Source organism: Anomaloglossus baeobatrachus, chromosome 4 (assembly GCF_048569485.1).
Source record: "Anomaloglossus baeobatrachus isolate aAnoBae1 chromosome 4, aAnoBae1.hap1, whole genome shotgun sequence".
NCBI classification, from domain to species: Eukaryota; Metazoa; Chordata; class Amphibia; order Anura; family Aromobatidae; genus Anomaloglossus; species Anomaloglossus baeobatrachus.
The window spans coordinates 566840876-566855177 of record NC_134356.1 but is presented as its reverse complement, the minus strand read 5'-3'; the positions used below and the strand labels follow the sequence as shown (position 1 = coordinate 566855177).

The 14302-nt window shown below is 49.4% G+C and overlaps 1 protein-coding gene across 2 annotated transcripts in view; it reads left to right on the top strand.

Annotated features, from left to right (window-relative positions):
* The window catches only part of DPP8 (dipeptidyl peptidase 8), a 127203-nt gene that overhangs the window by 49724 nt on the left and 63177 nt on the right, over positions 1-14302 (top strand). For both annotated transcript variants that reach the window (XM_075346035.1, XM_075346034.1), the window contains exons 8-9: positions 88-149; positions 7907-8007. In XM_075346035.1, the coding sequence (XP_075202150.1) occupies positions 88-149; positions 7907-8007 (163 nt within the window). The remainder of the gene's footprint in view (positions 1-87; positions 150-7906; positions 8008-14302) is intronic.

Here is a 14302-nt window from a genome sequence, read left to right as displayed (position 1 = left end):
AACTGCTGTTTTATAATTATTTTAGTATTAATGCACCTAATTCTCTTCACTTTCTACACTTTTTTTTTTTTTATATTTTCCTTCTAGGGACTGCAAACCCAAAAGTAACATTTAAGCTGTCAGAAATAACGGTGGATGCAGAGGGCAGAGTAAGTGTGTTCCTATTTTGCATTACCCTTTTACACCCTGCCATAATATGATTTGAAACTTGGCATCTGATGAAAACAAATATATTACTCTACTATTTAAGATCTAAGGGGGGGAAGTTTTCTCCTTATGGAGAGTGACACACCAGGTCTAAGATGCCAGTATGAGGAGACTTAAACGCCTTGCATGCTCCTCTGGGAGATTTAATATACAAATTGCCTCTTCAGAGAGGAAGAGGACTTGAACTTTTGTGCCACCTATTGGAAGTAGCAAAGTCAATATCGACCCTTTAAAAATCTGAGTAATACTGCAGATGAATAGGAGTGAACTGCAATCTCAGGCAATGCCAGGCACAGCCATCATTAGTAGTTGCTGGAGTGCTTTGACTCCTTTCTTCTGCTAAGTAATGGCTCTGGGGTGGGGGGCAGACCACATAGATTAAACAAGGTGGCCTATGCTAAGTATACACTGCCAGGGTTTAAAGGGAATCTGTCACCAAGTTTTTGCCACCTAATCTAAGAGCAGCATAACGTAAAGGCAGAGACCCTGATTCCAGCGTTTTGTCACTTACTGGGCTGTTTAGTGTAGTTTGGATAAAATCACTGTTTAAGCAGCAGGAGATTATCATTAGAGGACTACTTGGCATGCTGCAGGTAGTCCAGCATATTCATGAGCTCTGTATAACTGCTAGATCTGCAGCAGAGAAAACGCTGATTTTATCAAAATTACAGCAAACAGCTCAGTAAGTGACACATGGCTGGAATCAGAGTCTCGGTCTCTACATTATACTGCTCTCAGATGGGGGAGCAAAAACCTTGTGACAGATTCCCTTTAAACAAGCCATGTCAATATAACTTGGTATATAAGCTAAACCAGAATCTCAAGTTGCAAACAGTGTTTCGGGGTATTGTCCCTCGTCAGTGCAAAGTATGAGATCTGGTTTGGCTAGGTGAGAGGCTAAGACTGGGATCTAAGGGGAGATTTTTTTTTCCTTTTTATAGAGAGTGACACACCAGGTCTGGTATGCTAGTATGAGGAGACTTAAACGCCTTGCTATTCCACTAAGTAATATTATTTCTTCGGCGCTCCATTGGGAGACCCAGACGATTGGGTGTATAGCTACTGCCTCCGGAGGCCACACAAAGTATTACACTAAAAAGTGTAAGGCCCCTCCCCTTCTGGCTATACACCCCCCGTGGGATCACGGGCTGCTCAGTTTTCAAGCTTTGTGCGAAGGAGGTCAGACATCCACGCATAGCTCCACTGTTTTTAGTCAGCAGCAGCTGCTGACTATATCGGATGGAAGAAAAGAGGGCCCATACTAGGGCCCCCAGCATGCTCCCTTCTCACCCCACTTTTGTCGGGTGTTTGTTAAGGTTGAGGTACCCATTGCGGGTACGGAGGCTGGAGCCCACATGCTGTTTTCCTTCCCCATCCCCCCTCAGGGCTCTGGGTGAAGTGGGATCTTACAGGTCTCCAGGCACTGAGACCGGGCTCCATCCACAGACCCAGAGAACCTGCTGGATATGGAGCTGAGTATCGTCAGGGACAGGGCCCTGCTACATTAAGGTACTCTGTGTCCCCGTACACATCGCGCACACACACACCAGCATTGCTGGGAGTGCTAGTGCGCCGGGGACAACAGCGCGGAGCGCTCGTGCTATTATTCAAGGCAGCTTTGCTGTGCGAATTTATGTATTGGGAACTGCCGCGCCGGGCCGCTGCTGGGTGTTTTTACACTGTGGCGCGGCTGGGACTTGTGGTGCGCCGGGGACTCCGCGCTGGCCGTGCACATAGGACGGCCGCGCTTATTACTCGAGTCCCCGGCTTTGCGGCCTAGTTTTCGTTTCGTTCCCGCCCCCAGCCCTGCCAGTCGGGAGAGGCGGGACGCTGTACAGAAAGTCAGCGCCGAGGGCTGGAGTCTGCTTTGCATTCTCCAGCCCCCTTCACTGGACACAGTGGGACGCCGGTTTCCCGCTCTTGCCTGGGGCACACCCACGGCCCGCCCCTCGTCACACGAGCTGGAGAAGGACGCCGGCAGCCATTCCTGCAGTCCGAGCTGGAGAACGGAGACAAGCTCTGGGCAACCAGTCACAGGACTCTGGCGACCACACACCCGCTTATAGGCGGGCGGTAAGCAGCACCTGAAGTGCTGACCCCACTAAATACCGTTGTGTCCATTTGTATTTTATGCTTACACTGCACTGTAGGTCGCTATTTTTGGCTATATGCCCTCTTAGAGGGCGAGACAACAGCAGCAAAAAAGCAAGGGTGCTAAGGCACAGGCTTTCTATGCTGCTTGTATGGCATGTGCTGAAGTGTTCATTTGTACTTATGCTTGTATGCTATACATTGCACTGTACGGTCGCTATTCTTGGCTATATTCTCCTAGAATGGCTAGTCTACAGCAGCAAAAAAGCAAAGGTGCTAAGGCACAGTTTTTCTAGGCTGCTTGTATTGCATGTGCTGAAGTGCTCATTTGTACTTTATGCTTGTATGCTATACATTGCACTGTACGGTCGCTATTCTTGGCTATATGCTCCTAGATGGCTAGACTACAGCAGCAAAAAAGCAACACAGGCTTTCTATGCTGCTTTTACTGCATGTGATACTGTTCCACCGGCAGGTTCCACTGACCCCCATTGTGTGCAATGCTCCCCTGTAGCACTTGGTCAGCCGGGGTCTCTACTAGTGCAGTTTCGGCTGATAGATTGTCATGGGATAGTGACTTGCAGTCCAGACAGGCCATGGGCAATCTTGATCATTGCTCCCTGGCCACCCTCATTTGGAACAAAATCAGTGCTCCGGGGGGGTCCCAGGCATTCCAGGGTGAAGGCTCTGACACGGACGACAGTCCCAGACAGCCTAAGCGAGCTCGCTGGGAGCGGCACTCGGCTTCATCACTAGTCAGGGTCACAGCAGAGGACTCTCTGTATGATGAGGCAGACGTCGCTGATCAGGACTTTGATCCTGACACCGCTCTCAATCCGGATACACCGGATGGTGACGCCATGGCGAATGATCTTATAGCGTCCAGCAATGGCATGTTGGATATTTCTCCCCCAGCTCCTTCAGTGGAGGAGTCAGCTTCACAGCAGGAGAAATCCCATTTCAGTATCTCAAGCGTATATTGAGTACTTTTCTGGCCACGCTGACTTCAGAGAAGCAGTTCAGAATCACCACGCTTACCAGATAAGCGTTTCTCCAAACGTATTAAGGATACATGTTATCCCTTTCCCCCTGACGTGGTCAAGCGCTGGACCCAGGGTCCAAAGGTGGATCCCCCAATCTCCAGGCTTGCGGCTAGATCCATAGTTGCAGTGGAGATGGGACTTCACTTAAAGATGCCATTGACAGACAGATGGACCTCTGGTTGAAATCTGTCTATGAAGCTATCGGCGTGTCGGTTGCTCCGGCATTCGCAGCCGTATGGGCACTCTAAGCTATTTCAGCTGGTCTTGCGCAGCTGGTCTTGAGCACAGGTACATCTGTGCCGCAGGTAGCGTCCTTATCCTCGCAATGTCTGCATTGCGACTTACTCTATTAATGCTGTCCGAGAGAGACAGTCGAGGTTTCGGTCCTTCCCAGGCTCGGGCAGGTCCAAATTGTCCTAGTCCAAAAGGGCTCAAAAGGCTCAGAGGGGCTCAGATTCCGGGCGGGCTCAATCACGCCCAAGGAAGGCAACCAGAGGAACCGCTTTCAAGGCGGTCTCCTCATGACTTTCAGCTCTCTCTCTCTCCGCATCCGCGGTTGGTGGCAGACTCTCTCGCCTTGGCGACATTTAGCTGCCACAGGTCACAGACCGGTGGGTGAGAGACATTGTGTCTCACGTGTACAGGATAGAGTTCTGTTCTCGGCCTCCGGCTCGATTCTTCAGAACTTCCCCACCTACCCACCGAGCCGATGCTCTTCTGCAGGCAGAAGGAGTGGTAATTCCTGTTCCTCTTCAGGAACAAGACACGTTTTTTCCTCCAATCTGATTGTGGGGGACCTAAAACTGCTCAACAAGCACGTGAAGGCCAGGCGGTTCCGGATGGCATCCCTCCGCTCCGTCATTGCCTCAATGTCTCAAGGAGATTTCCTAGCATCAATAGACATCAGGATGCTTATCTCCACGTGCCGATTGCACCAGAGCACCAACGTTTGCTACGTTTCGTTATTGAAGACGAGCATCTTCAGTTCGTAACCCTGCCCTTCGGTCTGGCGACAGCCCTACGGGTTTTCACCAAGTTCAGGGCAGCAGTGAGAGCAGTCCTGCACTCTCAGGGTCACTCGGTGATCCTTCCTTGGACGATCGACTTGTCAAGGCACCCTCTCAAGAGGCATGCCAACACAGCCTGAACGTAGCGCTGGAGACTCTCCAGAGTTTCGGGTGGATCATCAACTTCTCAAGGTTAAATCTGACACCGACCCAATCGCTGACATATCTGGGCATGGAGTGTCACGCTCCCTCAGCGATAGTGAAGCTTCCGCTGGACAAACAGCGTTCACTACAGACGGGGGTGCAGTCTCTCCTTCAAGGCCAGTCACACCCCTTAACACGCCTCATGCAGAGGCAGTCACTTTCGCGCAGTTTCATCTGCGTCCACTCCAATGTGACATTCTTTGCCAATGGGATGGGAAGTCGACGTCCCTAGAAGGAACGTCCCCCTTCTCAGACGGTCAAGGACTCTCTTCAGAGGAGTCCATCCTTCAAATCAATGTGCTGGAAATCTGGGCAGTGTATCTTGCCCTGCAAGCCTTCCAGCCGTGGCTGGAAAGCACACACATCCGAATTCAGTCGGACAACTCCACAGCGGTGGCATACATCTACCACCAAGGCGGAACACGCAGTCGGCAAGCCTCCCAGGAAGTCAGGCGGAGTCTGATGGGGGTGGAAGACAGAGCATCCACCATATCCGCAGTTCACATCCCGGGCGCAGAAAACTGGGAAGCAGACTTCCTCAGTTGCCAGGGTATGGACGCAGGGGAATGGTATCTTCTCCCGGACGGTTTTCAGGAAATCTGTCAACGCTGGGGGATGCTGAACGTCGACCTAATAGCGTCTCGGCACAACAACAAGGTTCCGATTTTCATGGCGCGGTATCACGATCAAAGAGCTCTGGCGGCAGACGCCTTAGTTCAGGTTTGGTCGCAGTTCCAGCTAACCTATGTGTTTCCCCCTCTGACACTGCTGCCCAGAGGGCTACGCAACATCAGGTCCGTTTGCCGCCGCGCCATCCTCATCGCCACAGACTGGCCGAGGAGGTCGTAGTACCCGGATCTGTGGCATCTCACGGTCTGCCAACCGTGGGCACTACCAGCCCGGCCAGACTTACTGTCCCAAGGGCCGTTTTTTCCATCTGAATTCTACGGCCCTGAACCTGACTGTATGGCCTTTTGAGTCCTGAATCCTAGCGTCTTCAGGATTATCTCAAGACGTCATTGCCACCATGAGACAGACTAGAAAACCGACGTCTGCCAAGATCTACCACAAGATGTGGAGGATATTCTTCTCTTAATGCTCTGCTCAGGGAGTGTCTCCCTGGCCATTTGCATTCCCTACTTTTCCTTCCTTCCTGCAATCTGGTTTGGAAAAAGGTTGTCACTCGGCTACCTTAAAGGACAAGTCTCAGCGCTATCTGTATTCTTCAGAAGCGCCTAGCACCACTTCCTCAGGTACACACGTTCCTGCAGGAGGTTTGTCACATTGTCCCTCTGTACAAACGGCCGTTAGACCCATGGGATCTGAACAGGGTACTAATTGCTCTCCAGAAGCCGCCCTTCGAGCCTCTGAGGGATGTTTCACTCTCTCGACTTTCCCAGAAAGAGGCCTTTCTGGTAGCGGTCACGTCTCTTAGAGTGTCCGAGCTAGCAGCGCTGTCATCCAAAAGCTCCCTTCCTGGTGTTTCACCAAGGCAAGGTAGTGCTGCGCCCGATTCCGGAGTTCTCCCTAAGGTGGTATCCCCCTTTCATCTCAATCAGGATATCGCCTTACCTTCCTTTTGCCTCATCCATTTCATCGATATGAAATGGATTTGCATTTGTTGGATCTGGTGAGAGCACTCAGAATCTACATTTCCCGCACGGCGCCTCTGCGCCGCTAGGATGCACTCTCTGTGCTTGTCGCTATTCAGCGTAAAGAGTCGCAGGCTTCCAAATCCACCCTGGCTCGATGGATCAAGGAACCAATTCTTGAAGCCTACTGTTCTGCTGGGCTTCCGGTTCCATCAGGGCTGAAAGCCCATTCTACCAGAGCCGTGGGTGCGTCCTAGGCATTACGGCACCAGGCTACGGCTCAGCAGGTGTGCCAGGCAGCTACCTGGTCGAGTCTGCACACTTTCACCAAGCATTGTCAGGTGCATACCTACGCTTAGGCGGATGCCAGCTTAGGTAGAAGAGTCCTGCAGGCGGCGGTTGCCTCCTTGTAGGGAAGGGCTGTTTTACATCTCTAACATGAGGTATTAATTTACCCACCCAGGGACTGCTTTTGGACGTCCCAATCGTCTGGGTCTCCCAATGGAGCGCCGAAGAAGAAGGGAATTTTGTTACTTACCGTAAATTCCTTTTCTTCTAGCTCCAATTGGGAGACCCAGCACCCGCCCTGTTTCCTTCGGGATTTTTGGTTGTTCGGGTACACATGTTGTTCATGTTGAACGGGTTTCAGTTCTCCGATGTTACTTCGGATTGAATTTGTTTAAACCAGTTATTGGCTTTCCTCCTTCTTGCTTTAGCACTAAAACTGAGCAGCCCGTGATCCCACGGGGGGTGTATAGCCAGAAGGGGAGGGGCCTTACACTTTTTAGTGTAATACTTTGTGTGGCCTCCGGAGGCAGTAGCTATACACCCAATCGTCTGGGTCTCCCAATTGGAGCTAGAAGAAAAGGAATTTACGGTAAGTAACAAAATTCCCTTCTTTCATGTGATTAATTAGTCTGACAGTGGGATGCCAGGAATTACTAACCTGCAATGGCCATAGGTTGAATCAAACGGATAGGGACAAGATGTGTGACCAATCTTATCATATTATAAGGACTGCACCCAAAATACATGAGCACACACAAAGAGAACAGGGGTAACGCAGTCATAGATTGAGTCAATAATCAATATACCAACCTTTGCAAAAATATCAAAAATATTTATTCATTTTAGTGCTTAGCAAAGGGAATAGTATAAAATACATATTTACGAAAAGTAATGAACAATGATCAGGCTAAGGCAGAGTCATAGATGAAAAACAGATCACCAGATCATATGGGGAGTGCAGTATATCCATATCCTCACAGTAGGGGGGCCTCACAGAGTTAATAGTAGGACCAATATAACCTATTTATACATTTACACAAGTCATATACAAAGTTAGGGACATGAAAACCCTAACTAGACTAATAGGTGTAATAACATTTGGTCACTCATCACTCCGAGGGGCCAAAAAACACCCAATGGCAGGGGGGAGCCAGCCCAGGAAAAAAATACACGTGGGCTGAAAACAATCCCCTCAAAGCACTCACCCATTAGTAGCCGTGACCGAGTAAAACGTGCCCCGACGCGCACGTTACGATAACTTCTTCGGGGGGCCATAGGTTGGTATCTTCACAATTTTCATTAATATTGTCCAATCTCATGAAGCAACAAATGCTATAATACAGAAGGGGACTTGCAGCAAGTCGCTAAAACTAATATCTGATGAGGGGGAAAAAGCTGCCTTACAGAACTTTTCTGTCACTTGTAAGACTGTGATTGGTCTCTGCTATAACCAGAATCTTATTTTTTTTTCCAGGTGTTGGATGCTATAGACAAAGAGCTTCGGCAGCCGTTTGAGGTGCTGTTTGCTGGGTGTGAATACATTGCTAGAGCTGGCTGGACTCCAGATGGAAAGTAGTGAGTTATCTGAGGCTAATGCCTGCTCTTATATTTAAATATCTAATGGCGAGTGGGGAGGCCCTCTCTGGTTCCCCACAAATCGCTCTCTTATCTATCCTACCGGGGTCTGTTAAATCTCAGAAAATGGGACTATTGCGGTTTTGCCTAGCGGCTGCCCGAACCGTGGTCCCCAGACGCTGGAGGTCCACCCGTGCCCCCGCCTTGAATGAGTGGCTTGGGGAGATAGCCTCCCTTTACAGAATGGAGAGTCTCACTGCTGAAATTCAGGACGCTACTGAAAAATGTATTAAGATCTGGAGTCCCTGGGTCATTTTTTTTGGATTCTCCGGACTTCAGGTCCCTCTTTGGGGCGAGTTGAGACTCTACCTAGATTTTCCCTGCTAGTTATTCCTTGCCCTTCCCCATGATCCTTTCCCCGTCATCATTCACTTTGTCTACTTCCCTCTTTCTTTCTCTTTCTTTTCCTTCGACTGACCATTATGTGGCCTCTATGGTATGAATGGTAAATCTTTGCTGTTTATGTTATAGTTTATGGATTTTATACTTTTATAATGGTTCAAGACAGAATGATATAAATGCTCTTTAGTGTAACAAACTGTATATGGCTACAACCATGCAAAGCCTTGCATGTTTCATTGCATTCTTGTTTTTTTTTTTTTTTTTGTTTTGTCTCTATTTGTGGGTTTGCCTTGGTCTGCAGCCCTGCTTATTGTATCCAACCTTAATTTTTCAATAAAAAAGAGATTAAACATTAAATATCTAATGGCGCAGACCACGTAATGTGGTGCATGCACAAGCCAGCGAGGATGGGAGTGTGTGATTGTCTCTACCAAGTGCCACGCAAAACTCCGTTCTTTGAGCAGGCACATTTGTGCCTCTGTCGCTGATATTGGAGCTCAGCCCTGTGGAAGTTAATGGACAGAGGTGCAGAACTAAACACAGCGAAACAAATGAATGATCTGCCTTACCTAAATAAAGAGGAGGATATGATGCTACAGAGATGACTACTTATTTCACATTAATAGTAAACAGCCCCCAGATGATAATCCCATCTTAAACCGTTTCTGCTTGAATGTTTGTAACTCATTGACTTCTATGGGGAAAATGTCTATTTGATTTCCTGCTCTCTTGGTCCCTGCGCTAAGACCATTACTTATGAAGCATTTGTGGAATATCTTTTGGATACTAGTGCCTAAGAAGGAAATGTTTTGTTTCCTATGTATAGTTGGTATATTTGTAGTGCAATTAAAAAATGTAATTGCACCGCTGTCCTCTCTGGCATGATCTACAGAGACTCATAAGTGCTAAAAGTACTTAAATTTTAGCACTGCCCTCACTTTAGTACATGGTGGGCAATGTGGATGTTACATGTATCAGTTACCTTTTTATCTCGAAGACTAGCTGACTGCTTGAAAAGACAAAGAGGCCTCATGTGCACGCTGCATTTTTTTATGCGTTTTGTGGGTGCCGTTTGGGTCACAAAACTGCATACATTTCCTTCCCCAGCAGTGTGCTTATCTTGGCTGTGTATCAAAATATGAGGGTCCACGTGCCGCTTTTTTTTTTTTTTGTTTTGTTTTTTTTATTAAAGGAATTAAAAAAAAAAAAAAAATGTCCGGTCTCCCCTAATTTTAATGCCAAGCCAAGATAAAGCCAGACAGCTGGTGGCTGGTATTCTAAAAATAGCCGAGAATTGCCACATCAATTAGATCTGACAATCCCAGCACTTTACCGATTGCCTTGGTGTGGTGGAAATCAGGGTAATAAGAGGTTAATATCAGCTCACAGCTCTCACTTAGCCCTAGATTAGTAATGGGAGGTGTCTGAGACCCCCGTTCCCATTACTAATCTGTAAGTGAAAGTAAATAAACACACACACCCCAAAAATCCTTTTATTTGAAATAAAATACAAAAAAGCACCCTCTTTCACCACTTTATTAACCCCAAAAATACCCCTGAAGGTCCGACATAATCCACACGAGGTCCCTCGACGATTCTAGCTCTGCTACATCTAAAGTCACAGCGCGCGATCATGGAACATGACTGCTCGCTGTGCACTTCAGGCAGAGACTGAGTGAGCTGCTCGATCAGCAATGACCGTCACTCGGAAAAAGCGTGAAAGAACATCTAAAGGGTAAGACCAGGAAGGCATACCAAAAGATACGATGAAATTTCAACCAAGAGTGCGAATGTTGAAAGAGCTAATGGGAACAAACTGACAGCCAGAATAGATCAAGAAAAGATGGAAGTATACACGGAGCACCTCTACAAGAATAATCTGTGATACGGTAAGAAGCAGAGACTAGGATAACGACCATCTTAAAAGACAAAGTCGTTGCTGCTATAAAGCTTCTGATAAAAACAAAACACCCTGATGTGACCATATTACAATAAAACAAATTAAAATCTTCTGAAGCAGCAGTTGATATCATCACACACCTGTGTCAACAGATGGCCAACTGGTAAGTGGCCCAAGGACTGAACAAGATCGGTGTTTGTTCCTTTTCCGAAAAGGGAGATTCTACCGACTGTGGAAACTATCGTACTATTGCACTCATGCCAGCAAAATACTACTGAGGATCCTACAAAGATGGTTACAGCCTTAACTTGATTAAGAGTTATCAGGGGAACAAGCAGGATTCAGAAAACGCAGAGGAACAAGAGATGTAATTACCAAAATTAGATGCAGGATAGAAAAGGCCAAATATATCAAGGAGCTTTACTTTCTTTTTCGCTCCTAATTGGGAGACCCAGACAGTGGGTGTATAGCTACTGCCTCTGGAGGCCGCACAAAGAACTACACTTAAAAGTGTAAGGCCCCTCCCCTTCTGGCTATACACCCTCCCGTAGGAGTACGGATTCCTCAGTTTTAGCTTTGTGCGAAGGAGGTCAGACACGCACGCATAGCTCCATTGTTTTTAGTCAGCAGCAGCTGCTGACTATGTCGGATGGAAGAAAAGAGGGCCCATACAGGGCTCCCAGCATGCTCCCTTCTCACCCCACTGTATGTCGGAGGTGTTTGTAAGGTTGAGGTACCCATTGCGGGTACGGCGGCTGGAGCCCACATGCTGATTCCTTCCCCATCCCTTTTTACAGGGCTCTGGGTGAAGTGGGATTTACTGGTCTCCAGGCACTGAGACCGTGCTCCATCTACAGCCCCTGGAGAAGATGCTGGATGGAGCGGAGTACATCAGGGACATGGCCCTGCTTCCTCAAGGTACTCTGTGTCCCCGTGCATTTGGCGCTCACACCGCAGCATGCTGGGTGTTGTAGTGCGCCGGGGACATCAGCGCTGCGGCGCTTGTGCCATGGCCTCATTCAGCTTCGCTGAAGCAGGCACACTTTTGGGAAACGGTCGCGCCGGCCGCTGGGACTGCGGCGCGGCTGGCACTTGTGGTGCGCCGGGGACTTCAGCGCGGGCCGCGCTTTTACGGCGGCCGCGCTGATAACTCGAGTCCCCGGCTTTTGCGGCCTAGTTCCGTTCGTTCCCGCCCCCAGACCTGCCAGTCAGGAGAGGGGCGGGACGCTGGTCAGTGCATCAGCGCTGAGGGCTGGAGTCGTTTTTACATACTCCAGCCCTCACAATAGGCACAGAGGGGACACTGTTTCCCGCACTTTTGTTTGGGAACTCCCACGGACCGCCCCTCTCCACAGACGCCGGCAGCCATTCCTGCTGACACGCTGAGCTGCAGAGGGGAGCCGGGGAGACCCAGACAAGGAATTCTGCGCCTCTTACCCGCTATTCAGCGGGCGGTAAGCAGCCCTCAGGGCTCACCCCCTCTTGTGCCAGTAGTAATCTTAGTATTTTGTTCCTGCAAATACTTTGTACTGCATAGCGCTGGTCGCCCTTTGGCTATAGACTCTCTCACATTGCAGAGAGCCAACAGCATGTCGTCCACAAAACGCAAGGGTGCCAAGGCACAGACATTATATGCTTCCTGTACCGCATGTGGGACTTTTCTACCGGCAGGCTCCACGGACCCCCATTGTGTGCAGTGCTCGGCCCCTGCGGCACTTGCACAGTCGGGACCTCTGCTGGACGTGACCCAGGGTGTACCACCTGTGAATGCTGTCCAGGTGACAGGAACTGAGTTTACAGCTTTTGCTGACAGAATGTCTCTCACTATGTCACAAATTCTTGACACATTGCGGGCTAGGCCTGTACTTCAGGCCACGGACACTGTGCAATCATTGCCCCCTGGTCCCCCTCAGCTGAATTACCTCCAAGCTCCGGGACGGGCACATACACCTCAGGGTGAAGACTCTGACTCGGACGATGGCCCCAGGCAACCTAAGCGGGCTCGCTATGAGGGGCCTTCACATTCATCTCAATGGTCAGGATCCCAGCGAGATGAATCTATGGGTGATGAGGCGGACGTAACTGATCAGGATTCTGATCCTGGGACCGCTCTCAATCTAGATACACCAGATGGTGACGCCATAGTTAATGATCTTATAGCGTCCATCAATAAGATGTTAAATATTTCCCCACCAGCTCCTCTTGTAGAGGAGTCAGCTTCGCAGCACGAGAGAATCCATTTCAGATATCCTAAGCGTACATTAAGCACTTTTCTGGACCACGCTGACTTTAGAGACGCAATCCAGAAACCCCACGCTTATCCGGAAAGGCGTTTTTCTAAACGGCTTAAAGATACACGCTATCCTTTTCCCCCTGACGTGGTCAAGGGTTGGACCCAGTGTCCAAAAGTGGATCCTCCAATTTCCAGGCTTGCAGCTAGATCCTTGGTTGCAGTTGAAGATGGAGTGGCACTTAAAGATGCCACTGACAGGCAGATGGAGCTCTGGCTGAAATCCATCTATGAAGCGATTGGAGCGTCGTTAGCGCCATCTTTTGCTGCCGTATGGGCACTCCAAGCTATCTCAGCCGGGCTTGTGCAAGTCGACTCAGTCACACGTGCAGTTGCCCCGCAGGTAGCACCATTGACCTCGCAAATGGCGGCATTCGCGTCGTACGCGATTATTGCTGTTCTTGACGCTACAAGCCGCACGGCAGTGGCGTCAGCCAACTCCGTTGTTTTGCGTAGGGCCCTGTGGTTGAGACATTGGAAGGCAGATTCTCATTCCAAGAAGTGCTTAACCAATTTGCCTTTTTCTCGTGACCGATTGTTTGGAGAGCGTTTGGATGAAATCATCAAACACTCCAAGGGTAAGGACTCATCCTTACCGCAACACAGACAAAACAAACCCCAACAGAGGAAGGGTCAGTCTGGTTATCGGTCCTTTCGAGGACCGGGCAGGTCCCAATTCGCCTCGTCAAAGAAGACTCAAAAAGACCAGAGACGCTCAGATTCTTGGAGGTCTCAGTCACGCCCAAAAAGGACAGCCGGAGGAACCGTTGCCAAGACGGCGTCCTCCTGACTTGCAGTCTCCGATTCCCACACCCTCGGTCGGTGGGAGGCTTTCCCACTTTGGCGACATTTGGCTGTCACGCGTCAAAGACCGTTGGGTGAGGGATATTCTGTCTCACGGGTACAGGATAGAGTTCAGTTCTCGTCCGCCAACTCGTTTCTTCAGAACTTCTCCACCACCAGACCGAGCCGATGCTCTGTTGCAGGCGGTGGCCGCTCTAAAGGCGGAAGGAGTGGTGACCTCCGTCCCTCTTCAGGAACAAGGTCACGGTTTTTACTCCAATCTGTTTGTGGTCCCAAAAAAGGACGGATCGTATCGACCCGTCCTGGATCTAAAGTTGCTCAACAGACACGTAAAAGTCAGGAGGTTCCGGATGGAATCCCTACGCTCCGTCATAGCCTCAATGTCTCAAGGAGATTTTCTAGCATCAATAGATATCAAAGATGCGTATCTCCACGTGCCGATTGCGCCAGAGCATCAGCGTTTCCTACGCTTCGTCATACACGACTAACACCTGCAGTTCGTAGCGTTACCTTTCGGTCTGGCAACAGCCCCCCGGGTCTTCACCAAGGTCATGGCAGCAGTAGTAGCTGTTCTGCACTCGCAAGGTCACTCGGTCATCCCGTATCTAGACGACCTGCTTATAAAGGCACCCTCTCAAGAGGCATGCCAACACAGTCTGAAGGTGGCACTAGACACTCTCCAGAGTTTCGGGTGGATTATCAACTTTCCAAAGTCTCATCTAACCCCGACCCAATCTCTGACTTATCTTGGCATGGAGTTTCATACTCTCTCAGCGATAGTGAAGCTTCCACTGGACAAGCAGTGTTCGCTACGGACAGGAGTGCAATCTCTCCTTCAGAGCCAGTCGCACTCACTGAGGCGCCTCATGCATTTCCTAGGAAAGATGGTAGCAGCAATG